The sequence below is a fragment of the Drosophila elegans genome, unplaced genomic scaffold (assembly GCF_018152505.1).
Source record: "Drosophila elegans isolate 14027-0461.03 unplaced genomic scaffold, ASM1815250v1 contig_476, whole genome shotgun sequence".
Lineage (NCBI taxonomy): Eukaryota > Metazoa > Arthropoda > Insecta > Diptera > Drosophilidae > Drosophila > Drosophila elegans.
The window spans coordinates 5,801,761-5,828,869 of NW_024545863.1; the positions used below are offsets into that span (position 1 = coordinate 5,801,761).

At 44.4% G+C, this 27,109-nt stretch overlaps 1 protein-coding gene across 3 annotated transcripts; it reads right to left on the reverse strand.

Moving 5' to 3' along the window:
• Nucleotides 1-26,820, reverse strand: LOC108140603 (rho guanine nucleotide exchange factor 17). Of its 3 annotated transcripts, XM_017263512.2 has the most exons (18): nucleotides 26,561-26,820; nucleotides 16,497-16,761; nucleotides 15,904-16,073; nucleotides 14,133-15,850; nucleotides 10,299-12,520; nucleotides 9,605-10,190; nucleotides 5,293-5,553; nucleotides 4,979-5,169; nucleotides 4,468-4,913; nucleotides 4,185-4,407; nucleotides 3,839-3,930; nucleotides 3,125-3,774; nucleotides 2,913-3,064; nucleotides 2,769-2,836; nucleotides 2,565-2,707; nucleotides 2,379-2,500; nucleotides 1,968-2,315; nucleotides 1-1,906 (listed from the first exon to the last, which is right to left on the reverse strand). In XM_017263512.2, the coding sequence occupies exons 2-18, from the start codon at nucleotides 16,610-16,612 to the stop codon at nucleotides 1,747-1,749; spliced, it is 7,668 nt and encodes a 2,555-aa protein (XP_017119001.1). In that variant the 5' UTR covers nucleotides 16,613-16,761; nucleotides 26,561-26,820; the 3' UTR covers nucleotides 1-1,746. The 3 variants fall into 3 exon arrangements, with proteins under 3 accessions (XP_017119001.1, XP_017119002.1, XP_017119003.1); XM_017263513.2 differs by lacking the exon at nucleotides 16,497-16,761; XM_017263514.2 differs by lacking the exons at nucleotides 9,605-10,190; nucleotides 10,299-12,520; nucleotides 14,133-15,850; ... (1 more) ...; nucleotides 16,497-16,761; nucleotides 26,561-26,820 and adding an exon at nucleotides 5,646-6,427.
• Between the last annotated feature and the right edge of the window lie 289 nt (nucleotides 26,821-27,109).

Consider the following 27,109-nt stretch of genomic DNA (forward strand, 5'->3'; position numbering starts at 1 on the left):
TTTTTAGTTGGGCTTAAAGATTCCATTTAATATAGTAGATGATACAAACATAATCATAATACATGCTTACGCCTCCATATAAGTAAATATATTTATTTTTTTAACACATTTACAATTTATTATTGAACCTTACAATGCAGCTTGGCAAAGGGGGAATTATTGTTTTAGATTCTATTATTACAGCTCGTTTAGGGAGTTTTGCGCCAGCTTGTGCTCCTATTTTTGTTCCGGCCTACACTCCTAACCCATTTTCGGATCATTCTATGTCGGGCGAGAGCAACACCTCGAGCATAATGTATATAAGTATATTTTTAACACCTTGGTATTCGCAGAGGTAGGATAACAATTGTCAGATGTTCACTGAATATGAGAAAATGCATTTCATACATTTCATAGGATGCGTTGTCCACCCAAATAACAGATGAAACCGCTTTCGGTGGTTCGGTGTTGTGTGGTTTAGTGGCTTAGGGTGGTGGTAGATGGTAGATGGTAGGTGGTCAAAGAGCTTAGCATACACTTGAAATACTGCACTGAACAATGATTAATGTTAATAACCAACCAGACTATAACATATAAATATTCATACTTAAATAACTACAATTCGCTACCTTAGACAGACGATCGAGCTTGAGACGGCGACCGCAAATTAATGGGTCGCTTGAGTTGCTTCATTTCCGGTGCGCACAACTTACAAATAGTATTCAATTAGAAAAAATATATGTATTTTTAAGTAGGTGGTGATCGGGGGAGGGGTGTGTGAGTGTTAAGTGTTTTGTGTAGGTTTAACGTTTTGTACATGCCCAAAAAACTTTAGCAAAAACTTGAATATCACTCGTATTTATGTTAAAATTTGCAATTTTCAAATTCAATTCTCTTGCATGAAATAGGTTTTACAATAAACTTTATAAACGCCATTTAATCAGTTATCGATATAGTAATTAATATATATGTATATGTATATATTACGCGCGTATGTATACAATAAAAATAGGGAGTCGCTTAGACTACGATTTTTACAAGCCTATCCTGGGTATGCGTACTCATTGTTGGAGCCATACGCGAACTTAAGTGACATGACCCTTGAGTGGATTGTAGATTATAAATTCGATTAATGCGCTTGGATTGCGGAGCGGGGATCGAACCTCAGATGGATGAACTCGTACACTGGGTTAGTCGGTATAACTGTGTGATTTGTATGTTAGACCTGTATTCAATTCAAACAAACTTAGACTCGAACTCTTAACACTTGAATAGGGTTTACATTTACAATTAGTCTGCCTGCTAAGCAATACAAAAATATCTATCGTACATTGCCGTGGAATCGAGCTGTCCTCCTCGAGCGGTGCGATCTGTATGTACATTGAAAGTGTTTCCCAAATCGCTTTGGCGCAGGAGTCGTGTGTGTTTTGTATTTGTGTTTTATGTTTGGCACTAGAAAAGACTCGCAAAATACATAAAATGCCAAACGTTGAATATTCACAAGTCAATCTGCGAGCAATCAAAATTCAACTGTACATCCGTCCGGTTCGTCCCTCAGTCCGTTAGGTCCGTCAGCTAATCCTACTAATTTCCAGCTTAGCAGCTGCTGCAGATCTTGGGGGATCTCGATTAACACTATTGCTCGGCCCATAAAAACCGCGGTTGCCTCCACTCGAACGCTGGCCTCGGACATCCACTGAGGCGATCTCAGTTGTTGTTCTTCCAGCGCGAGAGCAGGAGCCTCCAGCGGTTTTTACGCCTTCTGCTTCAAATTTGCCATATCAAAAGATGGTTGGTGCTGTCCTCGCGGCCAGCGATCTCGCTCAGCGAGTTGGCTCCGGAGTTGCGGAAATCCTCGTAGCCATCGCCACCGGAGATGATCAGCGTGTTGTTCGTCTCGGACTTGGATTTTGAGTGCTTGATGGAGCTGTAACCAATGGAGTTAGTTGACTCTATCATTCTCTAGAAATCATAAGCATCTCACTCACCCCTGTTTGGTATACTCATCGCTCGTGGAGCCTCCTGTGTCCCGCCCTCCGGCATTTGGTGCAGTTCCCTCGAGTCCCGTAGTTTCCACAAAGGTCAGGAACCGCACGTGGCCGGTGTGGCCATGGGGAATGCCTGTGGGCACTATGTTAATGGCACCCTTCTCGTAACCCTGCGCCGGGATGGTCAGCAGAACGCCCGCACTAGTGCCTATCCAGATGAGATCCTTGCAGCACAGCAGCGAGGTGACCCGCAGACAGGCGGCCTTGTGCTGCCGGATGATCTCATCGCAATTGGAGAGCATCTTGTTTACGGCGGGGGCAAGATTTACCTCGGTAACCAGTTGGTGGCTGTGGGTAAGGGAGCTCAACGAATATATAAAGGAACACAGGATATAAGCAATTCATACTCACGTATTGGAATGGAAACATTTAATGTGTGCTGAGTTCTGTATGGATATCCAAACATGATTGTTTGAGACTGTCATGTTTGTGATTGGCTTCGAGTCCGATGAAATCTGTATTTGATTTATGACCTGGTCGACAAGGGACTGATTAAAGTATCTCTTTTGTAGTTATTTAAAAAAAAACTTTTCTTACCGTCAAAGTCTCCACATCCAGCACTTTGATAATTCCCTGAATGGAACACCAAAGTCGGCCGTTGACGTTTAAGAGCTTGTTCACCGGACTGGTTACCGTGCCAATGGACAGGCAATGCGATGAGCAAGTATTCCAGGAGGTGGCTAAAAGAGAAACCAATACTGATTCGTATTGAGGAGTTGTTTTAAAACAATTCTCACTTACCACCATCTCTCAGGTAAACACAGATATCACCATTTGCTAATGATACAAACACACGATTGTCCAGGTACCTAAGTTAAAAAATTCAAATTTATATATTAAGTTAATATATTATATTATATAGAAAGAACATTTGTTATTGCTTACAAAATGGAATAGACGGCTGAATGGTGTTCGATCTTGATGCGATTCTTCTTAATGCGAATATTGTCAGTGCTATTGTAGACGTGGATGCAGCCGTCTTCAGTGCCAATCCACATGGTTGATTGATTGCTCTCGCCCTCCTCGGGATTGGAGTCCTGTGGGAAAAAGAAATGTGAGTCCCAAGCGCTCCAGCGCAATTGGTAAGTAAAGCTCACCTGATGTCCATGATATGAGGGCGCTGGGCTAGGTACACGCTCCGTCAGAGTTGCACCAGATCCCGCACCAGTGCTTCCGGCGACGTTCAGCGAGGCGGCGGCGGCATCCGTTTCGTCGTCGCTGGAGCTTAGGTTCAGCTCCAGCTGAGTATCACTGCTGCCTGTGGCCGCCGCATCCGCAGGATCACCACTTGCGACTGGCGTGGGCGTGGGCGTCAGCTTCTTCTTTTCGGGCGTAGCCGTTGCCGAGGTCGAGGCACTCTGGAAGCTGGGCGATATGCTCTTGCGGTAGTCACGCAACTGCTGTGTGTAGCTCTGGGGAGTGCCCCGCTTGTCCTTCTCTTCCTGGCCACCACCTGTTGGCTGCTCGCCGCTGCTGTTCCGACTGGAGGCCGCCGAGCTGTACGCCGGCACGGAGGCCACACACAGGATGCGGGCATTACAGACGCCGTTGCAGCTGGTGACATTCGGTTCCGGATGCAGCGACATGATGCACACCTGACCCACATAGCCGTCGCTGTTGCAAACCCAAACATCCCGGTTGTCACTCAGCGTGGCTGCCGCACAGGTGAACTGGAGGCCAGCTCGGGTCTTGCGGATGGGTATTGAGGTGAGGAACTCCGGTATGGGATGTCGCTCCAGGGTGGCAGCTATTGGACGAAACATATAAAAATTACACGTTCAAAGAGTTTCAAGGAGTCTTAGAAGACTCACCCAGCTTCTGCTTGGCCTCGTTGAAGCTCTCCTCCCACTGCGTACGTTTCTCCGTCTTGCTAAAGACCACTGTCAACTTCTGGTTGCCGTTCCTTCAACAATAAGATAATTATGGGTAAGAGATAAAATAAATACATTTTTTCTGTTCTGCAATTTCGGTTGTTGAATTTCGAAAAATACATTAGTTCCAATGTAAGATTATCCCGAAAATTTATATGGTTTAGAGCTTAAAATCGAATACTCTGGTAGTTAGAGTGTCCAAACTTTCTAACTTTTTATATATTTGATCTTAGCTTAATGTCAATTATGGTAACTCCTCTACAAGATAATATTAGGTTCCACTTACGGTGAACTGACTGTCAGCTCAAGCATATTCAGCTGAGTGTCATTTGTCTGACGCTCGGAGAGCTGGCGCTGGACTTCGCGATGGAGATCGCGGATAACATCCTCCAGATACTGGTGCGGGTACTTCAGGGTGGCGGTTACGTCGGTGATTTGCTGCAGCTTGTTGCAGTCTTCGGCCAAAGTCTCGATTTCGCTAACAATACGCTTGATGTTCTCGTCTTTGGCTACGGTTCAGAAAACAGAAATCATTGTAGACCTTAATTTTAGAAGGGCCATACACTCACATTTGACAATTTCCAGGCAGTCCAGCGAGATCTTGGTGAGGAACTTGTACTTGTTGGTGTCCAGAGTGGTGGCCACAGTGCCCGGACAGATGCTGCTGTTGGGCTTGCGGATGGTGCCGCTTCGTTTCTTGATGCTCGTGAGGACGAGCAGATCGTTGAACAGGAAGAAGCCACGATCCTTGCGCGCCCCTTGGCCCGATGGCATGGAGACCAGGTCGAAGAGCAGGAACTGCCTTTCGGGAGCTATAAGATCGGTGATTCCCTCGATAACGCCCTCCAGTTCACGGAGCGTGGCTTCCCGCTGTCCGTTCTCCATGATCTCGCGCTCTTTGCAATTGATGTGGACCAGAATATCGTGCACCAGCTTAAGCACGTCCTGCAAGTGCTTTGTGTCCGGATGATCGTGATCGGTGTGTTTTATCAATCGCTGGAAAAGCAGCTCGTAGCTGGGGATGATAAGAAAACTTTATTGTCAAGGAACTCTTTAATTGAAAATTTGATTAAAACTCACTTGGGAAACTTCTGCACCGGCTTGATGAGTAGATTGTCCAGCGTAAGTTTGCCCTTGTGCTCTCGAGCCGTCGACTCAAGGAACTTTGAAAAGGAAGGTCGTTGGTGCTTCATGGAGCGTATGGCATTCTTGGCCCGATTGCAGTTGTTCACAAAGGATGTGTAGACCTCTAGAACCTCTAGTTTTGAGAACTGAGAAGTCGAATACCGATATTAGAGGATATTAATTTCATACTGAGATTGCAAGTGACTTTAAATTACTTTACACACATAATTAGTTTATTTCAATTAATTAGTTTATTAAGATGACATTACCGTGTCCATGAATGCATCGCCCACTTTCTGCTGCACATCCCAGTCGTCCAAGCGGTTCTTCAGGTCGCCCAAGAACTTCTCGTGTATCTCGAGGATGTCGGGTACCATGAAAAAGATCTCATCCACGGTGCGTGTGTCTATCATGCCAGCATGCTCGGGGGCTTTGAGCACCTTCAGATACTTGACGACCACGGTCTGCAGGGACTCCACGTAAGACTGCTCGTTGCGGTAGATCTCCTGCACCACATATGTGCGTGTGTCCTAAAAAAAAGAGATTGTAAGGAGGCAATTATTAGGGATTTTATCTTCGAACACTTTGGAATTAGTTGGGCGATAATTTTGACCAGACTTACACCTTCATAGCCGCCTAGATTCCATTTACTACTAATATCGAACTGCGCCCGCCGCTCGGAGTCATCCTCCGAGTCGGAGCAGGTGATCGAAGTCATTTTTTTCAGCCTGTCGCACTTGTCGTTCTGATAGCCACTCCCAGCCCCGCCCCCTGAACCGGCAGCCGCCCCGAATCCCGCCTTGCTGAGCCGCGCCACCGTTGTGGTGGCCATCGAAACCGCCTGCGAGACACTGCTGTTGATGCTGCTGCTGTTGCCGCTGATGTTGCTGCTGCTGTGCGAGTGGGTGTTGCTGCTGCTGCTGTTGCCGCTGATGTTGCTGCCAGCACTGATGTTGCTGCTGCCACTCGGCAACTGTTGCAGGTGGGCAGGTGCTTGGGGGAGCAGGGCGGCGGCAACGGTTTGGGAGGGCGCCGTCAGGGTGGTCTGCAGGTCCAACAGGCTGAGCCGCAGATTCTCGCGATTGTGCGACATGCTCGGAATGTGTGTTAACGCGTTTTCTTTCTTTTACTTTGCCACTAGTTCGAGGAACTTTTTATTTCACTGCTTCAACGCCTTCGAAACTCTGTAGCAGCGCTGATGCATTCTGTATTTTTGTTTAGGACAAAAGCACACGTCTGGTCTAGTTAAAACACCCGAATAGACTGAAAGTGCAACAAGCGACTGGTAAGAAGCAAATTGCAGCTGGCCTAGGATGTTGCACGTCCACAATTCAGACACACGCACTCACATTCACTTGAAGAACAGCCTGCGTAGTCGGCATGTGGGAGAACCACTTGCCCACGTTCCACATGCCCTGCACATACACTCAAAAGAAAACAACAGCGAGATGTTGCTCTAAAAAAATTTTACAGATTCTTTGCAAAGTTTTTGAAAATAAGAAGAAGATGACTATGGCTCCTTAAAAAAAAGTATATAATTTTGAAACCTTTTGTTCATAAGAACAGTAGTTAACAAAATAATTCGTCTTCATGAAAATGGGTTATATGGACGGAAGCTTAGTGTTTAATAATGTCAAAATTGAATGTTAATAACTAGATGTAAAAAAAGGAGTCGGTCATATTTCATTAAACAGCTGTAGTTTGTTGGTTAAAAATTATTTTAAATTTTTTTTTAATGTTTTTCAAAGATTTCCTACTACATTTTTAATGGTAGAACATTTCCAAAATAAATGAATCCTTTTTGCGAGTGTGTGTAACGACTGAGAGTCACGAGTCACTCACTCACTCACAGGGACAGCCTTGAGGACCCCCCACCCTAAGCGAATCATCCTCCGCCTGCATTGCATGTATTTGTGTGCGTGGCTGTGTCTGTGTGTGATTTGATAATGACACTGACCATGTTGTTGTTTGTCTTTGCTGACTGAAGGCCAATAAGGCGCAAGGGAAAAACAAATGAAACAAGCGTGGGTTGGGGTGCAGGAAAAATACATTTACGACAAAAACAAAACCAGTTGCGGTTCTGTTTTCTTGTTTTCGCATTGAATCACGACTAACTGCTGTTCAGCTGTGTTGCTGTTGCGTTTTTAATTGCCCGATAAGGCCAACAACAAAAGCCAGGCAAGCAACATGTTATCACGCACACACTTGTGACCTTACAAATGTGTCCGTTCGTGTGAGGGTGGTGAGCTTGTTGCACAGTTAGTTATGTGGCCATATTTGCAGCATACATTTGTGCGCAGTTTAGATAGCCGTTGCAGTTACCGTTATACGTAAGTGGGTGTATGTGAAGGCTAGAGCAGTGCAGCCTGCAAAAGCCACAATTCCATTTTACATTTCACAACCATAGACACACACACAAACACATGGCCGAGGGCTGACAGGTAATTGATTTGCTCTCTCCGCTCCTCTTCAGCCTGCCATCTCACTCGCACTTGTTTCGGTTAAGTTGAGAGTTTATATTTGCACTCTATGTATATTATTGGCGTAACGCGGCGCAACAAGAGGTTGGCCTTGTGCACTCAGGTACACATATTCATACACACACACATACGTCGAGATGAGAAGAAAAATTTAATTCGAATAAAATGAAAAGTGATTTTCTTCTCCGCCTTTTGAGACATTTCCCACGCACATAACCATGCATTCCACCTATGCAAAATACACACACACACACACGCACAAATACTCCAGCGATAGATTATTTTTCTATATTGGTTTCGTTTTTGTTGGCAATTTACGATTTGTTTTAGTTATTTTTTGTATGTTGTTTGTTGCTTTTACACGCCGTTACGGATTCCACGCTCCACAAAAAATAAATAACAAACGAACGAGCGAACGAAACATGAACAATTCCGCCACACAATGGTCGTAGGAAAAGCAAATAAGAATTGAAACGCGCACAGTGGTATCTTTTAGCTTTTCGCTGCTCAGTCGCAATCGCTGCTGCGTCTGCTGCTGCGGCTACTGCTGCTGCTGCGACCACTGCTGCTGCTGCGCGCGAGAGCGGCCACAGTGGCACATCCCAAAATCCAGAGGCTACAACAGGAACATGCGATTCCGCCACTAGACTCAGCGAACACATTCCATTGTGCCATATACACACTTCATTTCCATTTTTCATATTCCAACAGTAGTGAAAAAACCACCCTACCACCCCCACTCCCACTCTAAAAAGCACCCGCAACCCGCTCTAAGTGAAGAGAGCTAGAGAGAGGACAGAGAGCCGGAGAGCGTCATGATTTAAACAAAGCACACTCATTCTAGTCGATATACAGTATTTTTTAGATTTTGGGTTTATCTGTTTAGTGGCAAAACATCAATTATCCATGTGAACCAAAAACAGATCATAAACATACTCAAAACTTTGTGTAGAGCGTCTCTCAGCTGTTTAAATCCGTTGGAATGCCATGCGCCGCACTAAGAGAGCGGGAAAAGCAAAAAGAGAAAGGGCCAGAGATTGTGGCTTTTCCATTCGATTTGCATGCGACAAGTGTCCGAAAGGGAAACATTGAACAAGTCAGGGAAAGGGTTAAATCAATCGTCCCTACAAAATAGAAATAACTAATGAATGCTATTTTCCCTTTAACCAATTTAAGGGCAATACCTTAAAATGAAATGAAATTAGTATTTTTACCAGGTTAATAAAATACAAAATATGGCAGGTTCATCATTATTTCAATTAATACCCAAGAAAAGGGAAGGCAACAAAGTTCAATGAATTGGCTAAGAAAAAAAAAACAAATTTGTTTGCCAGTTTAGGGAAAGCAGAAACTTATGTTACAAAATGAATAACACAATAGTATTAAGTACGCATTCATAGTGTTAAGCCATAGAATCCCCTACAAAGAATCAGTAATCGGGCAAACACCGTTTGCTGGCGGTGTATAAATAGTACCCTGCAACCACTGTGCCTGTAACGGATTGGAATGGAACAAAGGGACCAAAGCGAAACGAATGGTAGGGAACGGGACTAGCACACTAACACACATTTCCAATGCGCACCGTTGTCTTTCTTTTCGATTGGAGCATGCGCCTCGGAATTCACATGGCGTCTCTGCCACTGCCGGCAGGGGCAGCGCTGCCCACACCCGCAACATGCACTTCTACTTAGTAAGCAAAACAAAAACCGTGAGAAAGTTGGCGTGTGTATATGTTAGGGTGTATACAACAAATCAGCTAGAAAAAAAGGGGGAAAACAAGAACAACAGGGAAAGAAAGGAAAGCTAACGATCGCAGCCGCAGAAAATGCGCTCTCAGCTGGAACTTGAAAATATTTGGGAGAACAGTTGAAAAAAATCACTGTTTAGGAACCCCGCTTAAAGACAATGTACCGTAGCATACTTCAGAGCTCGTTTTTTTAAACCCAGTTGAATTTAAATTTAAAGTTTGTGATTTTAGTTTAAATTCTTCTTAGCTTGCACATCAAATAATTTGAAAATTTTTTGTAAGAAGTTTTCTTTTTTTTTTTTCAAATGTTACTAGTATAAATATTTTAAACAAATTTCATAAAACTAGACTTACCGCTATCGTCTTCTTCCGCTGCTCGGAGATCATGTTCTCGCTGGAACCTTTCAGCAGCTCAGCCAACAAAGCAGGCGTTGGTTTCAGGCTTCCCTTGGCGCCTCCTCCTGATCCTGGTCCTGGAGAACCAGCTGATGTAGTCAGCTTGGAAGCCTTATCACTAGACCCCGCATCCAAGCTTCGCTTGGCAGCATGGTGATGGGTGTGACTGTGACTGTGGCCGTGACTGTGACCATGGTGATGGTGACTTGGACGTTCGGTGCTCATCGACTGGCTGCGCTTACTGTGGTGCGATTTGGGGGCAGGAGCCTCGGAGGCAGCGCGCTTCATGTGGTGCACCTGGTCATCCAACTCCGCCTCGCTTAGATTCTTTGCGGACACGGAGATCTGGGCGGTGGCCGCGGAAATGGCTTTGCTGCCGTGTTCCAGCTGCGAAGGCGTGGAAGCCGCACGAGCATGAGAAGGCACCGGCAGATAGGTGTTCGACTTCCGCACCCGCATCGAGTTGGAGTATTGCGGCAAATTGCGGGAGGGACCACCTGTTCCACCAACTGCTCCGCCAGGAGCAGATCCACGCAGGTGTAAGCTGAAATCAAAGAAACGTGGGTCAAATAGGAAGATTTGTAAAACGTTCAAAAACTTATAAAATTTCAAAATAAATGATTAAAATTCTTAGTTAGTTTATGGTGCTCACCTGTCCGTCTCTCGCAGCTCCTCAAGGATCTCCTCGAAGTGCATCCGGTTGGGTTTCTTCATCTCCGCTTCCAGCATTTGGCCGTAGGGACCCCTGAGCGGGCGTTTAGAGAAGCGCTTGTAATCGTAGTCGCCGCTGCTGGGCGTGGGACTCGAGGTGATCCGCTCCCTTTCCCGCTCCCTGGCCGCCCGATCGCACTCGTTGTCCGAGGTGGAATCGGTGCGTAGGAAGCTCAAGCTCCGACTGGACGCGTCGTCCTTCTCCTCGCTGCTGTGGCAGCTGAAGTTGCTCAGTAGCTGGGCCTTGTCGCGTCCCAATCCTCCGCTGCCCCACGACGGCGAACCCTTCTCCAGCTCGGGGGTATTCAATTCGAAGGAGTAAGAGCTCTGTGGGCTACTGATGTACATGTGGGATGCACCGGAGGCGCTGGCATCTGGCGATTCGGGCTTGATGGCATTCATATTGGCCACTCTGATGTCCAGTGCTAGGCCACGATTCGGTGCCTCCGTGGGAGCTTGCCAGTCCGCATTGTCTATGTACATTCCTTTCCTTTTGGTGGTTTTATCCAGGTGCCTTCGCTGCCGCTCATCCGTACTGTGTCGAGGAGTAGCTATTGCCTCCAGGGAGCTCCTTAGATCCACATTGGTCAAATCTAGATCATCGTGGCTGTACTGCTTGCAGTGCTGCTCTATTGGCGTATTCCTGGCCGTAGTGGCCACCTCCACTTGCGGCACATCCTCGATCTTGGCCAGTTCGTCGCCCTCCTCGGAGGACCGACTTACGGATATGGTGGGCACCAGGTCACTCCTCACAGCTGTGGTCAGAGTGGACGGCGTTTGGGAGATTTTGCAGGCCGCATGCGGGATGGGTGGCTGTATGGTCTCCGGCACAATGCCAAACTCCTCGGGCGCCACCTCCACCCATTCCTGGGCCGGAGTCTCCAGCCATTCCTGGGCGGCACACTCATAGACCGGCACTGGGATCTCGCAGGTGGTGGCTGTTTGCAGGAAGTTGTCCGGCGGTGCCTCCAGTGGCAGCTGCTCCTCCATCAGGGTGGCCAGATTGGGGGCACTGCCACTGGCAGATGAGGTGGGCGGTGTAATCTCCAGTGCGGGTGGTACTTGCGGCTGCACCTCCTCCTTGATCAGACAATCGGTCTCCGATTGAATGGTGTCCGTTAGCGATTCCATGGTGGCGTGAGCGGCTATCACACTGCTGGCGGTGGCCACCGGGAAGAGGATGCCCGAGCTGCCACTGGCCGCCAACTCGTTGCTAAAGATGTCCTCCTCCTGGATGGCGTCGTGGTCCAGCGACTTCTCCTGCCCGTAATTCAGGTTGATGCTCAGCTCGGTCTTTTTCAGGGGAATGCGCACCCAGCCGGGATCTGGGTGGAGGTCCAAATCGTCCTTCGAGGGCGTGGGACTGGGGCTGGGCGCCTCGATGGCCTTGTCACGCTTCAGCCGATCCCGCAGAGCGCTCAGCGTGGACTTGCAGTCGATCTGCGAGAACGAGACCGATCGAAATGGGGCCGATTTGTGTGCGCTGCGTGAGTCTGACCGTGATGCTAGCGCCGTGCTCTCGAAACTGGCACTGCCAGTGGCCGACGACGCATCTACGCATCTGCTGCCCGCAGGTCGAAGATTCAGATGCTGATGCTGATTCTGATTCTGATTCTGCTGCGCAGGTGGGGGCGGGGACTTGGACTTCTCGCGGTTGCTCAACATGAAGGCCTCCAAGTTGGAGAGACTCGTGTTTGGCCGAAGGGAGGCAAACAGACGGGCAGCGGTGCTGATGGTGCCGCCACCACCACCTCCGCCGCTGAGACGTGTGCTGGCTTCTTCGCTGGGCCCCCGCAGGTGAATGCTTCCCGCCTCGGACTCCGACGTTTGACTGGCGCCCGTGTCCTGGCGCTCCAGTGGCTGCGAGGTGCGGGGTTTGCGGGGCGGTGGCACCGGCGGCGGAGGAGGCGGTGGCGGAGTGGGCGTGGAAGAGGCGCGCGAACTGCTGCCACCGCCGCCGCCCCGCAAAAGTTCCGTCAGCTCGCGCAGGCGCTCCGAACGATCCGACGTCTTGCGCTGCTTCTCCGGACCGGAAGTGGATGGCGAAGAAGAGGACGTGGAAGTGGATGTGGAGGCGGAGGCGGCGGCCGCTGGCGATGATTTACGCCCGAAACCGAGGCGCTGAAAGCGGTCCAGGGTATTACGTCGTTTCTCCATTGTGTGCTAAAAGTGAGATGCGGATGATCGGGAGGGATAATTCAAGTTAAACAATTCTTATTCATCGGCAGATTCCCATTATTCCGCCCCCCGCCTCGAAGCCTATGTCTTTTTATGGACTAGATGTGGGCGTACTTGCGAACCCATACACCCAGCCCACCCCGCTCACAAAATAAAAACAAACAAATCGCTGGCAATTCAATTCGATACACTGAAACGGCAGCAAACATTGAGTCAACGTCCACACGGCGTATGTGTAATATCATGAGGGGAACCAACCAGCTTTCGCTTTCCCGCAGGATCGTTGGAGATATACGACATGCTAATTGAAATGAGCATGAGCATTATGTATTCCAATTTCCGGAACCCGGCCAACATGATTATATTAGGCGCCTCATCGTTCCCAGAGTCATTATAGTCACTGCACAATGACACACATACCAACCAATCCAAGGAGGAGAGGAGGTGTCGGAGAGAACACAATGTAAAGCAAGCCAACGGTGCTCTATATATAAAGCCGATTCGTGTATACATACGCACACAGTGATATTTTTAGTATAAACAACAGATCTCAGCCGCATATATAACAGTACGTATTTAAATCCAAATACATATAGATATATATATGTAGGTGGAATATACAGAAAATACAAGAGATCTTTGGCTATGACTGGGAATGAATGAGCGAGCAGGCCAACTTACAATACACTGCTAGAAAAATGTGACTAATCATTGAATTGGTATCAACACGCAAGCACAATAAGTACTTAAAGAATCTTTGTCAGTTAATCTGGTGAGCTGCATTATGCCTCAATAAATATTTCATTTTCTAAATAACTTTGGAGTACTTATTTAATTTTTAAAGGCCACCATACAATTTTTTAATAGTAAACCAAGGAAATGTTTTTTAGACTGGAAAGGATTAACAACCTGTGAGATTTCTTTAATAACCCTTTCTTTAACCAAGTTAATTTCTTAGAAACTTTCGACGCCTTTTCTCCCAGTGCACGCATTAAAAGAATCATACAAATAACACAAAAGTAGAGCAATACTAGCATAGAGATCTCTGCTGAGCAGATTTCCCGCTACCAACACAAATCAAAGGCGAAAATCCCACATTCTCCCGATCTCTCCGATTGAGCGACGAAACGTGCCGTTCAGGTGGTGGCCATCCATCCAACCGTACTTATTCCTATTCTCTGGCCCCAACTACAATCTCCGAGAGATCTTTTCTGGCCTATTGAATGGAAAACAAACATACGAGTAACTATATGATATATGGGATCAATAAAATCGATCAAAACAAAAGGTTTATGGCTGAAAATTGCACTCCCTGACAGTTCGGTGATGAATGGCGGCCATCGAGATTCGGAAAGTACAAATATACATTTATCTATATCTGCCTAAGGTTGATTTTCTCTTTCTCTGATATTCCATTTTGGGTGCTATACTATCTATGGTTTTTGGGATTATGAAAATATTTATTTTATTACGCTGTGTCTGCCTATTTTATCACATTTGATCTGATGACATGTTGACCTAATTTAATCTTTCTTGTCTTTACTTTTTTGTGTCTCTCTAAATTCTAACTCATCGTATTTTTTCTCTAAAAACTTACCCCGTTCTCCTTGTTAAGTTCGAAGGGAGCATCCACATGTAAATCGCAATGGCAGGGCAGGAGAATATTATTTCGCTTAGCTTGTGTTAAATGGTTTTTATTCGTTTGGTTTATGGGATTCACTTGGGCCAGCGCATTGCAGCCACGATTGTGCTGCAGCGGTAGAGAAAACGAACTATCCCGGTCGCTTCTTTCTTCGTTTATAACATTGGCGGTCACACGCGACAAGTCGGTGTACGGATCGTACGGAAATTTGGGCTCTTCGTGATATTGTACTTGCAAACGCGATTCACTGAGCGACTTGAGCACTCCGTTGCTCTTTTCTGTCAGCACTTCCGGGTCCGAGTCAAAGGTGAGGCGTCCGTGTCGATCGTAGCATAGGGATCGCGGTCCCCTCACCAATCCCCAAGTGCAATCCCCACTCGATCCGAAACGGCAATTGTAGTTGATGTTGTTGCTGAAGTTCGCCTCGAAGGCATTCGGGTGATAATCCTTGGGGATGCAACAGCTGTTCGCGGGATAAACTCGAGGCGGATAGTGCGAGGCGATGGCAGGTGGCTGGTGTTGCTGGCAGACCAAACGGCGTGTCTTCAGAGCTGGTTCATCGGATACTGAAGAATCCGCACAGGCACGCGGTTTTGGAGGAACTGGTGGCGGATGACGATAGCTTCGATAGCTAACGGTGGCACAGGAATTGTAGTGTTGCAGATGTTGTTGCTGCTGCTGTTGCTGCTGCTGTTGGTGCTGCTGTTGCTGTTGCTGCTGTTGCTGCTGTTGCTGCTGTTGCTGCTGTTGCTGCTGTTGCTGCTTCTGCTTCGGCTGCTGGGTGAGAAGTTGCTGATGCGCTTGTTGCGATTGCTGTTGTAGATGCTGCTGCTGTGACAGTTTTTTGTCAATTGTATAACAACAAATTGCTGGTGACTCGTCGCTGATTTCAGATGACAGGGACAACACTGGCGATGACGCGACTCCCACTGCTCCTGTTGTTGTTGTTGTTGTTTCCGCCTCTGTTGATTTTTCCGTTTTCGTTGTTGATGTATTCGGCTGCCGCTTTTCTATTTCTATAACCGGCGGCCGCGCAACGTCATCGTCGTCGTCAGCGGCATCCTCATAATGAGCATCGACAAATACGCGCCTCGTGGAATCGACTTCCTCCCCATCGAAGACAAAGCGAAACGACGACAAATCGGACACTGAATCGTAGTCCCCAAATGGCAGCTGTTGCTTCTGCTGCTGCTGCTGATGATGTTGCTGCTGTTGCTGCCGTTGCTGCTGCTGCTGCTGCTGCTGTTGCTTTTGGCGGTCCATAGAGCTGCCAACTTGTTGCTGCCTCTCCCCACAGCAATTCTCGCAGAGAATCCGTGAGCTTTTCGCAGCGATGCCAGGAGATAGCTTTCGATGCTGCGTGTTGGCAAAGTATTTGGCAATGGGATCGTACTCCTCATCGTTGTTGTTGTTATTATTGTTATTATTATTGTTGTTGTTGTTGTTGTTGTTGTTGTGGGTGAGCTGCTGATAGGTGAGCGGCGGATTGGCCCTGGCCTCCTGGCCCTGGGCAATCATTGATGACTCGCCTGGCTGCCGGTGCGGCAGCTCCTCATTCCATGAGAGCTTCTTGTAGCCACGTCCTCGCACCACCCGTTGGCCCAATTGCGGTGTAGTTGGCAGTGAGCTGGACAGCTTCCGTGGTAAATGGTGCTCTGGCACCTGCTGATCGGCTATTGGGAGGTAGTGAATGCACTCGTTTCGAACCATATATCCCAGATCTTACCAACGATTGCCTCGCCTTCGAGCTGGATAGCTTCGCTGTCGACTGTCCGCGTGGAGTGGCGCATGCAGCAACAGGAGATAAGACGACTGTTCTTGATCCTTCTCCTGACCGATTGGTCTACTTCTACGTGCTGAGGTGACTTAGAGATTCTTCCAAGATCACTGTTCTCCCTGTAGAGAAATAAATATTATTTAGGTTGTTATTTAAAACAATCACATGCATACTGTTACTGCCTTAGTTATATTAAGCCTTGGCTTAATTTTACAAATGTTGATAAGCAAAAGCATACATGCTTTAACACTATAAAAGATAACTTATGTAGTAAATGACATAAAAGTTAACAACGTGCGGGGAAAGGAAAAAAACAAGTTAAGTTTACCACCTAATAATCATGCAAACTTTAAGGAAAGTCAGTAAAAAAAAATCAACTAAATAAGCTTAGGAATGTGCTCTTGATGCAAACGACTAATATACCCCACATGGTTAATTCGCTTATAGGATATGGCAAATGTTCGCCCAAAAGCATGCCACAAGCACTGAACTTCGAACTTTCATGCAGATTAGCATGCTTGGACATTGTTTCAATTCTATACCTCCTCCAAGTGTTTCCATTCTCAGTGCCCACGAAGAAAACCTTCATCGGGAGACCTTCATATTTTGTTCGAGAAGGCATATCATATGTAATGCATCCCTGACGCGCCTCCGGCATTTTTTCTGATTTTTGGGATATAATAGCTGTTGACAATACCGATTCGGTCGAGTGTATTCGCGGTAAAGTTCAGTGCCTCAGAATTAAAGCACACCGCTGATCTATTTTGGTCTGGTGCAGCGCATATTTCATTCCCAATGCGATCGAGGCTACAGTAAGATCCAATATTTTAATTTAAAATAAATTATGAATTTAAAAACTATGGAGATCATAAATTGAAGTCCAGGAAAATTTAATTAGAACATTAAAAATAAACAGAATATATTTATTTTAAAATATTTATATGAACTTTTCGAACTCATAAACTTCTTATAAATCTTTAAACATGTATTAACTGGTTTCCTGTTTCTATCACATAATTAATATGCATAGTTTTTGAAGTTATTTTTTAATTACCTACGGTATCTATCAAAACATTGAAAAGCCCCGACCCGAACGGCAAATAATCACCATTTTGGCCTCAGCGCGATTTGCCACCTTTCGATTTCCACCAGCGGAACACTCGGGTGTTACGCATGCGAATTTTTAGCACAGAGCTGCCAGCCAAGCCATGACCATGACATGCCCCTTCCCTTACCCACACCCATGCCACCACCCCCCTTTTCCGCCCATCGCCATCGCCACCGCCACTGGCACTGGCACTGGCACTATCCGTTAGTTGTCATTAAATATGTTTAGTTGGTTTCCCCCGTTTTTGTTGCATCCAGTGGCGTGTCCATTGTCTTTCGGGGATTGGTTACCCGAGTTGGCCAGGCTTTTGTTTCAGTGGAAGACTTTTTCTTTGCCTGGCTGCTGTTGTTTTTACTGAACAAGTGGCTTTCCTATAATCTTAATTGATGTTGAACAAACAGCAGAGCATGTTGCACAAGCCGGAGACGTCTCCACTTTTTTGCTCGGGCCACAAAAATCGCCTGCAAGAGTTTACCATCGGCTGAACAATGTTTAAGGAGAGATTTGCATGAGCTTCTCTGTTATCTTTAAAATTTTAAACAAACGGTTTTAATCAGAAAATATTTCTGTAATTGACGGGAAAAGTTTGAAAAGAAAACGACAAAGCGTAAATAGCTTTGTTTGGGAGGGTTATAGATTTGTAAAATAATAGGATTTGGTTAGAAATTATGTTAGATTACCACTTAAAGGGAATTAACAGCTTTTTCATATCAATACCTATCATAGAAAACTACTTATTTATAAACTTACAAATTAAAACAGAGACAATACAAAAAACCATTTAAAAGTGTAAGCATGAGTGAAAACATCAGAAACAATCTAAATTAATAAAAAACTAAAAAAAAAACAGTGTCAAAAGCTAACACTTTACGAGGTGTAAATATCACGCTGGTTGGGAGTCACACATTTGTCCCCAAAAAATCATTCCGCCAGCAAACCAAAAATATCTTTTCCACCAGCAGGCACAGAACACCGAAGATACTTTGAGTGAAAGATGCTCATGGCGAAACAATTGCAGTGTCGTGTAGAGACAGTGCGGAACAAAATCATACGACTGAGACATAAACGCTTTCGTACTCATCCCGCATTGCTGCTTCACCGATCGAACCTCTATAAAAGAATAAAATGGAAGCCATAAGCAAATGTATTTAAAAAGCTGTCAGAGACAGAAATGTGTTTATTATTTCAACTCTTACTCATCCAATAATTATGAAACTTTCTGTACCCACAGATATATGTACATACGGGTGTCCGTGCTCGTGTGTACATAGAATTTTGTGTAAGGCATTTTTTAGCCGAGATTTCTGGGGTGTTAGTCCATCGGCCACAAATGTATCTTTCGCAGCGTAATCACTCAGGAATGCAGATGCATAGATCTTTGCGGCCGGGTCTATAAATACCCGGCCAGCTCCGACTGGCTGGCCAAAGCCCGCTTATCAGCAGCTGGACTTGCACTTGTCAAAGCACAAGATACAGATGCATCTGTATCGCATCTGTATCGCACAATTAGAAGCGCCTCAAGGTCGCCGGAATAATGAGATCTAACTGCGAGCAGCTGATTTAACTTATCTGCTTGGCGAGAGCTCAAAACATCCAAAACAACTTTAGCACATAACTGTCCCCGAGAAATCCGTGAGTTTATTGTGAATTCTTTTGGGTGTACGCTAGCTTCTTGATAAATATACAAGTTTTTTGAGTGTTTGTCTATGGAATACCTGACCAGATAAACCCCATACAGATATCAGTATCAGATCTGGCGACAAGGCAAAACGAGCGTCAGCAATCAGAAGTCAGAGATAAACAAGATGTAAGAACCCCACCATTTCCCTAACAAATACAACAAAAAAGAAAACGAAATAAATAAACCCATTTGAGAGTGAAGATACATTATAAATAGTTTGCCGCCAGTCATAAATAAACAAAAATTCAATTAAAATCACACTCTGACCGATTCTATATGGAGAACCATTAAAAAACCATAAAAGTTTTGACATGTTGCGAACATTTCGCTGTCAGCTGCAGAAGCGGTCCCATCTCTTGGCTTCCATCTCCGAACAATAATAACAATTAAGCCAGCACTTCGCCCCCCGGGTAACACCTATTTTTTCGCTCTTTTTCGTAACTATTTCATAGGCCTGCCCTCCGCCAGAGTCGTTTTGACTGACACGTGACAGCGGGATCCGTGATCCGTGCCAGATGATGCCCCCTGCTGCACATCCCACATGGCCACATCGCCACATCGCCACATCTCCACATCCACCGCCGGCATGCAAAACTTCTTTGTTATGGACTTTATGATTAATCTGCACAGCTTTTCAGCAGCATATCAGCAACACCTCCAGCACTCGAGGTGCGTGATGGGATTAGGAGGAGCGCAACAAGCAGATCCCTTTCAATACCACAAACTATATATGCTATGCATATATGCACATTGCCAAAGGAAGCTATTCCCGATCCCAATTCAGATCCCGATCCCAAGCCGCAGGCGACAACAGCGCACCTTTCATATCCATCGCTCACCTGAACTTGGACTTGAATTGAAATCAAGAGTGGCGTGGCCCACAGACCTTGCCAGTCTCTTTTGCATTGCAAATCAAACGATTCTCCCAGTCGTACCCCCACATTAATGTTGGAGCTTCGCCAGTGTGAGCTTGAAATCGTATCTTTCGGTTCAAGTTCAGCTCGGTTTGGTTCGGAGCGAGCAAGATGCAAGCATTAGAATAAGACTGCGGGATACCCGACACCCCCACATTCGTATTCTAAACATAGTTAGGGAATGCTTAGACTCTATACAGCAGTTCAAATATTGTACTGCTTACACTGAGAAGTAAATAGTTCTAGTTTAAAATTCACTAAATCTGATATAAAACTATTAAGTTTTCTTCTTACTTTATGAGCAAACTTTATCAATTAAATTTTATTAACTGTTTCCAAAAGAGAGGATCGTATACACTTTTCTTTGAATTCGAATTCTTGCTGAATATGGTTCTAAGGAGCACTTTTCTCCAGTGACTTACCCATCGATCGACTACCCGTAGAAACCACAAGTTCGTAACCAACACCTCGAGGCAAAGGCGGAGAAAAAAATTGGCTCTCGGGGCGAGGCGCGTAATACCAGATGCATTGGGCATTGGGCATTGGGCATTCTGTATTCGGGTATCGACTTAGGGACAACCCAAAATCTGGCTGGCCAGACTTGAATTATGTCAGTCAGTCGGTTAGTCAGCTAAAGTCAAACTGTCTGGGCCAGGGTTCGACATTTCACTTTTGATTTTCGATTTCGTACTTTCACGAGCCGAGTTTCTGGCGGAGTGACCCTAAAGTTCAACCCGACTGAACCCGACTCGATGTAGAAGCGATGCAGATACAAATGGGAATGCGAATGGTAAATGGAGAGGGAGTTGGAGTTGAAGCTTAAGCTGTGGTTGGGGGGCTTTAGCTCGAGCTGCACAACATTCAATTAGTACATATTAAATTTGTTTGCCCGTTGTTGTTGGTTTCTCTTAACTTTTTTTTTTCTTTTTGGCCAGTCCGAACAATGAAGCGGAACTTAACTCGATTTAAGTTTTTATGAGCGGTATTTTGTAGTTTGTATCTGCTGCCTTGTATCAGCAGACAGCGATAAATTGTGTTATGAAAGTGCACTGCAGATGCAGTGCAGGAAGACCTCGACTTCGACTCCAACTCCGACTCCCAATCCGATCCCGGTGCCAGTCAAGAGTCAAAGTTGAACAGCAACATGGCCCGAAAATCTCTGGCCATTGATTGTTACATCGATTTGGGTGATAAGTCTTCGGCAATCAACCGCAGATCAGATTCGGCGAAAACGGGAAAATCACTTTCATAAAGTGTGGTTCATTGAAGTGTTCTTTATCTCATCAGTGACTAAGTTGAGGTGTATTTATGGTCACCAAATATGTAGGTTATTTCCGCGTTTGGATTGAATCTTTTGAACATTATATAAATAAGATATGATATCTTATTGCGTTGTTGCATTTTTTAGACAGGCTTTTTGAAAATGGGTGTAAATAAATAAATAAATGGTCTTAACTTTTACAGTTATTTAGAGTTGGAATTATTCCTTTCTTAACAATTTTAGCAAGACACATCTTGATCGCTTAAATTCCCAAGAATTCCACCGCAGAGTTTCTTATCTAATCAAATAGAAACTAAGACCTGACGTGAAAATCTTGTTTTCCCAGATAATTCTGCAGAAAAGATGAGCATTTAAATGAAAGGGGATCTACAGGTATTCGCTTTAGATATTTAAATCCCCAATTATACATTTGCCAAGTTGCATAACCCACACGACTTCCCGGATGCTTGATTAGCTGCCTGATATGAAAGTAATTCTCAGGCGCTTTTGATGCATTTCAATTATGTAAACTCCGTTTTCTCATTGATATATGCACCAGGGTCGGAGGAAAGCGACCCGCAGGAGGAGGTGTAGTCCCATCAAAGTTCGATCGTCGTCTTTTCCTAATTTTCGGGTTCCGGGCTCCGAGATTTCGCTGCCGGGGCAGCCGCCTAAATGCTAAATGCATGCCGAGATGCAGATGGATAGCGTTTTGGGCGGTGGAGGCGTGGTCGCAGCTAACTACTGACGAGGTCGTGAGTATCACTCAAATTGCCTTGCCGCATTCATCATCGGACAGCGACCGAAGCCGAAACAGTAAATGGTAACATGTGAGCATTGGGGTGGTCTCCCGATATTAATGATATATTACGCTATATGGGTGCCCATATAAAACAATCTGGCAAAGTGAAAGCGAGACTCTTCTAAGGGGTAAGGCATTTACGAGGTGGTTTAAGCACAAGAAACTATATTGTTGTTCCAAAAAACATATTGATTACTAGCAGACATGGTTCAATTCTTTGAACCTAGGATAACTTACATTTTGTGATTGCATTTGACAGGATAAACACAAAATTAATTTTTTAATATAATCTTTCCATCCTTTTTTTAAACCTCAATCATTAATATTTTTTTAAACCCATCTAATTTAATAAATCGATTTTTCAAACATTTTTCTTGTGTGTTTGTGCTTTTTTAACTTGACTATAAGTGCAATACTTTTTTGAATAGTAATTGAATTTTGTATACTATATAATATTATTCTTCCATTTGTTTTTTTAGAACTCTTATCCATTGACATTAAAACACAAATACACAAGATAGTGTAAAATGAACACAAGACCCCTTTTGTAACTTTAACCAATTCGGTTAAATAAACCAATATTGATTTTAATATAATATAATATTAGTCATAAAAGGTCAAGAAAAACCAATAGGTCCACCCTATAAATCTGACTGACACCGGAGTTAAAGTCGTTGTTGTTGCCGCACTGAAGCTGTTAGTTTAGCCGGTTGAGAGGCGTGGCCGTTCAGCGCTGAACTCTTTTGGCAGAGACGACGTCGTTATATATGGGGTTCCGTAATGGGCCGAGCTGAGGCACATATACGAGTATGAGCTTGGAGGGACCACTTGTCCCCAGCGACAGTTTGCCACTTTCTCACCTCGCCCAGGAGGCAAAGGAGGATCGGGATGCGGCTGGGAACTGGGCACTGGGCACTGGGAACTGGGATAGGATGGGGATGTGGGCAAGGAGTTAGCAATTCCCGACCAGGCAATAAAAGTTCACCGCAGGGACAGACAGCCCACATGAGGGGCCGGCAATGGAAGCTCTGCAGTTGGGCTTAGCTTTTCATTACTTTATTTTCGAGTCTGGGCTCAATCTGAATCTGTCTTGCCAATAACAGCAATGCCACCAACAACAGCAACCGGCGAGCGGGAAAGCTGCGGACTGGCAGTGCTCGTTTAAATGCGGCGTCGCAATCGCATTTGTTGTTTGAAAATCCAAAATAGACAGACAGAAAGAAAACAAGAAATAAGTATATTACTCTAAAGGTTATCTAAGGCCCAACGAATCACTGATGCCCTTTATAAAAATTGGCTAATCTGGTATTATTTCGCATCTCTAAATTAGTAACTAAATACAACATATAAGATGAAGCAAATAAATGGGCCACACCCTTTTGGGCAAGATCGGAATGTAGATAAAATAAAATTTACCTGTTCTTAATATTAATCATTTACTTCGATTTCAATCTTTACTCTAGTGATCCAATTCGAAACGGTGAAGTTCATTGATTGAACTGGAGTTAGCAATGAACGTTTTTCAAACACTTTCTTATCATTTCTGTTTAAATGTAAATCAATAAATTCTGTTTCCCAATAAACAAAAACTAACTAATTTAGCCGACACCTGCTTATTTGACATTTGATACTTTTTTCGATGATACAACTCAAAAGATTTGAGCTCGTATATGTTTATTAAAGCTGGTACGCTGTTATGAGTTGAACAGACTTGGGTAAGTATCAATGGGATATGGGATTGCAATAGTAATACGAAATCAATAACTAAGCTGAATGAAATGACATTAAACTCCCATTAATGTGTATGCTCTATTTAATAAAATAATCTAAATAAAAAAGTACAAAATAATTCTTACAACGAAAATGCACTTAATTATACTAAACTTTGGGTGATGTTACTTAAATTTGGAATCTCTATATTTCTGTTTAACACAACAGTGAAGAAAATTGTTGAAATGTAGTATGTTTTTGTGTTATCTATCAATAAAATAAATGTTTTTTTGTTATCAACTTTGTGTAATACAGAATAAAGTATACAGTTTACTTTCAAAGTTATATGAGCCATTAAGATAAATTTTCGAGGACACAAATGGGACAAAAACTCTGACAAAGAGTATGTGGAGGTCTTAGAAGGAAAATCGGTAGGAACAAGAGCTGGCGGTGTGAGAAGGAAAACAGAAATCGTTTTTGCGCAATCCTCACAAATCTGATAAGCAGTTAGAGAGCATTAGAGCAACCAGCCAGTCAGCCAGCCAGCCAGCACACACTCTCAACCGGGCCAGCAAACAAACCAGGCAACCACCAGACAAACGGAGAAACACATCCAATGAGTCTGGGCCCGAAAGAGTCTGGGGGTCTGGGTCTGAAAGCCAGCATCAGCATCAGCATCAGCATAAAGCCAGCGTCAAGTCAAAATCCCCAACTGGCCCGACCGGGCTAACTTTTGAGTGTTGCAGCACTGACTGAGCTTAGCTGGCCCGGCTCCCCAGATCTCCTCGAGATCCCCGGATCTTCGCCTCTTCCCCTCCCCTCAACTCGCCTCGCCCCATTGATGCTCGAGAGTCGCGACGTAACATGCAACATTACATGCCTATAATTTGTTTTCACACAGCAGGACGTTTTCACTCAGAAAGAGGTCTTAAATGGTCACATTACTGCCATTTCCAACAGCGTTCAAATGTCCAAAGACTGGCTGCATCTTCTCCAGCATTTCGAGGCGGGTTTCTGTGCCCGTGCCCGTACCAGTGCCGTGCCGTGCCGTGCCCGTTCCTATGCCTTTTGGCCAGATCTATGCTACACAGCCTTCGGCCAATGCAATAATGTTTGCTAACTGTTATTTAATATAGTCATTATTTGGCCACAACTTGTCCCACTGAGCAAATGGCACTTCATTCCCCAATTTACCGACGCATCCCCCGCGGCATTCTGCCTCATCCTCTATTCACCGTTGTTGCCCGAACTTTGGCAGACGCAGTCTTGGAAAAGTGCAACCTACACTCTAAATAAAAAAAAGTCAAGTAGGGAGATTTATAGCGAAAATGTGTTCAACAATAAAAATTTAAACTCTTATCTGGGTTAAGATGTTTGGAAAGTAAGTTGATAATGTTAAACAACCTTTGGAAAATGCAGAAATGTGCTTTTGTTTATGTAATGGAATGTATTATTATTTAGCTGTAACTTTTCTTTGAATAATCTTAAAACGTAAGTTTCAATAAAAGTGTTTTGTTATAATTAAAAATAATGTTTATAAATGAGTTTAAACTAGCTATAACCCTAATGACTGTACACACTCTTGGAAAAATGGCAATAGCCAATTCAAATGTATTGGGAAATGAAGAATATCAAGGGTTCAGATCAGGAATCAATCCAGGCATAATTATTATTATACAGTATTATACCTTTCAATTAAAACTAATTAAAAAAAAAAACTGATTTAAGATACCTAATTTAAGGTGGAATGATAATGAGTGTAATAAATGGTGGTTTTAGTGCTAGTAGCGAATTGCTCTGGCCTCAGAGCTCCAATGATCGAATGCACAAGTGCCGGCGCTGACCAACCCCATCCTCATCTCCGTCCCTCTCCAACTGGGCACCCCTCTCGCTCGCTCTTTTCACAACTGAGGCTAAGCCCCAATTTGGATTATTTGTAGACATTAAATAAGCTGCGGCCACTGCAAATGCAGAAGGAATTAAGTCGCGCCAGAGTTAAAAATATCCGCGAGACGTCTCGGGATTGTCCCATTGCCAGTTCCTAGATCAAGTTGTCCCGATAAAGGTGCAGCTGCAGATCGTTTTTTTTTTTTTTTTTGGAGGGGGGAGGAGGCACGGAGCTACAGAGGAGTGACAGTGGGTAAAAGGCATCTTTACACAATTCAATTGAGTGGCAGACGGGCCATTTACATATGAATACCAAGTGTCCTTTACCGTTAAGGCCGGGGTAACAATATAATATGGAAACAACAAAGCCAGCTACCAACTACCAACAACCAACTACCAACTGTGCTGCCCACACTAAACAAGTTAACATTAACCGTCGGCAGCAGTCAACACCAACAATAACAATACCAATAGCAATAGCAATAAAAGTTCAAAATAAAAACAAAACACAACACAAAGGGGAGGGCAAGAAAAACACAACACGAAAAAGTATCTTCAAAATACACTTATGCTGTCTTTTTATGGCATATCTTTTACTTATTTGCCCGCACTTAAGTATCGCGGCGTTCCGTCTGCGCGGCCAAAGCTGCTTTTTCAGATTTTTCCTCTTTTTATTTTCGATTTGTCTGTTTCTGTTTCTGTTTTGTTTTATTTTTTTTTTGTTTTTTATGATTTTATTTTTATTTTTGTAAATGAAATGAAATCGAAATATGGGTCGTCGGCGCGCAGTCTGATTCCGATTCCGTTTTCGAGCCAGTGTCCCATCCATCGCCCACTTCCACTCCCCCTAAAAGCAAAAAACCCCTTCGAAAAGCCGAAAAAAAACTCCTGATCTCGAAACACACTTCCAACAAGAGATGCGAGCAAAATTTGGAGAGCATTATTGGCACGAATTATTAACCTTTTCTTTTGCCGTGTTTTTTTGTTTGTTTTTTTTTTTTTTTTTGTGTTTTTTTGGTAGTGCACTTTAAGCCCACATCTCATTGGGGCGAGAAATTGGCCCAAAAATATGTACGTATATGCGAAATGAGCCGCAATTCGGCACGAAAGATCGTTCCAATTGGAACATGAGACCGCGACGAACTGCACATCCATGCATTCGTATTTATAAGTCCAAAGAACTTTCACACAACTGGGTTAATCGAAAATAAAAGCAGAGCCTAATGAGGCCTGATGTACGTACTATGGATCTTTATGCTTCGTATTAGGCCTTTGGAGCTGACCTTGCCCACGGAGTGTAGGTACGAAACCTCGCCCTTGGCTGATTTTTCACCTTTTTACCGTTACGACGAGCACTCCGAACTGCGACGCACTGGATCGGTTGGAATCCCGCCCGAATCGTGGTTATCCCACTGATAACTAATTCACGTAGCAACGTTCACGTTTTTTTCTTTTTTGACGCTTTTTATCCGCGGACACCTCCGAACACGGCCAAATGTAATTGCCAAATGAAGATCACTCCAACAACCGGCCCTGTGCTCCGCTATGCGGTTGTTGTTGCTGCTTCTGCTGCCGAATATTCGGTCTGCTCAGCTGCTCGGCCGCACAGTGGAAGCGATCGGCAGCATTGCCAACTATAACTTTTACGAAATTTAAAATCAAAGTTTATTAAATTCACCTAACATTTTCTTTAAAATTGTTTTTCAACTATATAGTATTGAATAGAATTTCAAATCTTTTTAATAATTTTTATTTGATTTTGTAAATTTTTAAATTAAATAAATGAAATTAA

Bases quoted from the DNA above. Each gene is read 5' to 3' on its own strand.
- LOC108140603 (XM_017263512.2), bottom strand. From the start codon at position 16,612: ATGCCGGAGGCGCGTCAGGGATGCATTACATATGATATGCCTTCTCGA. The intron at 16,074-16,496 runs GTATAGAATTGA...ATTTCTCTACAG, and splicing joins AATGGAAACACTTGGAGGAG to GGAGAACAGTGATCTTGGAA. The intron at 10,191-10,298 runs GTGAGCACCATA...CTTTGATTTCAG, and splicing joins GAGCTGCGAGAGACGGACAG to CTTACACCTGCGTGGATCTG.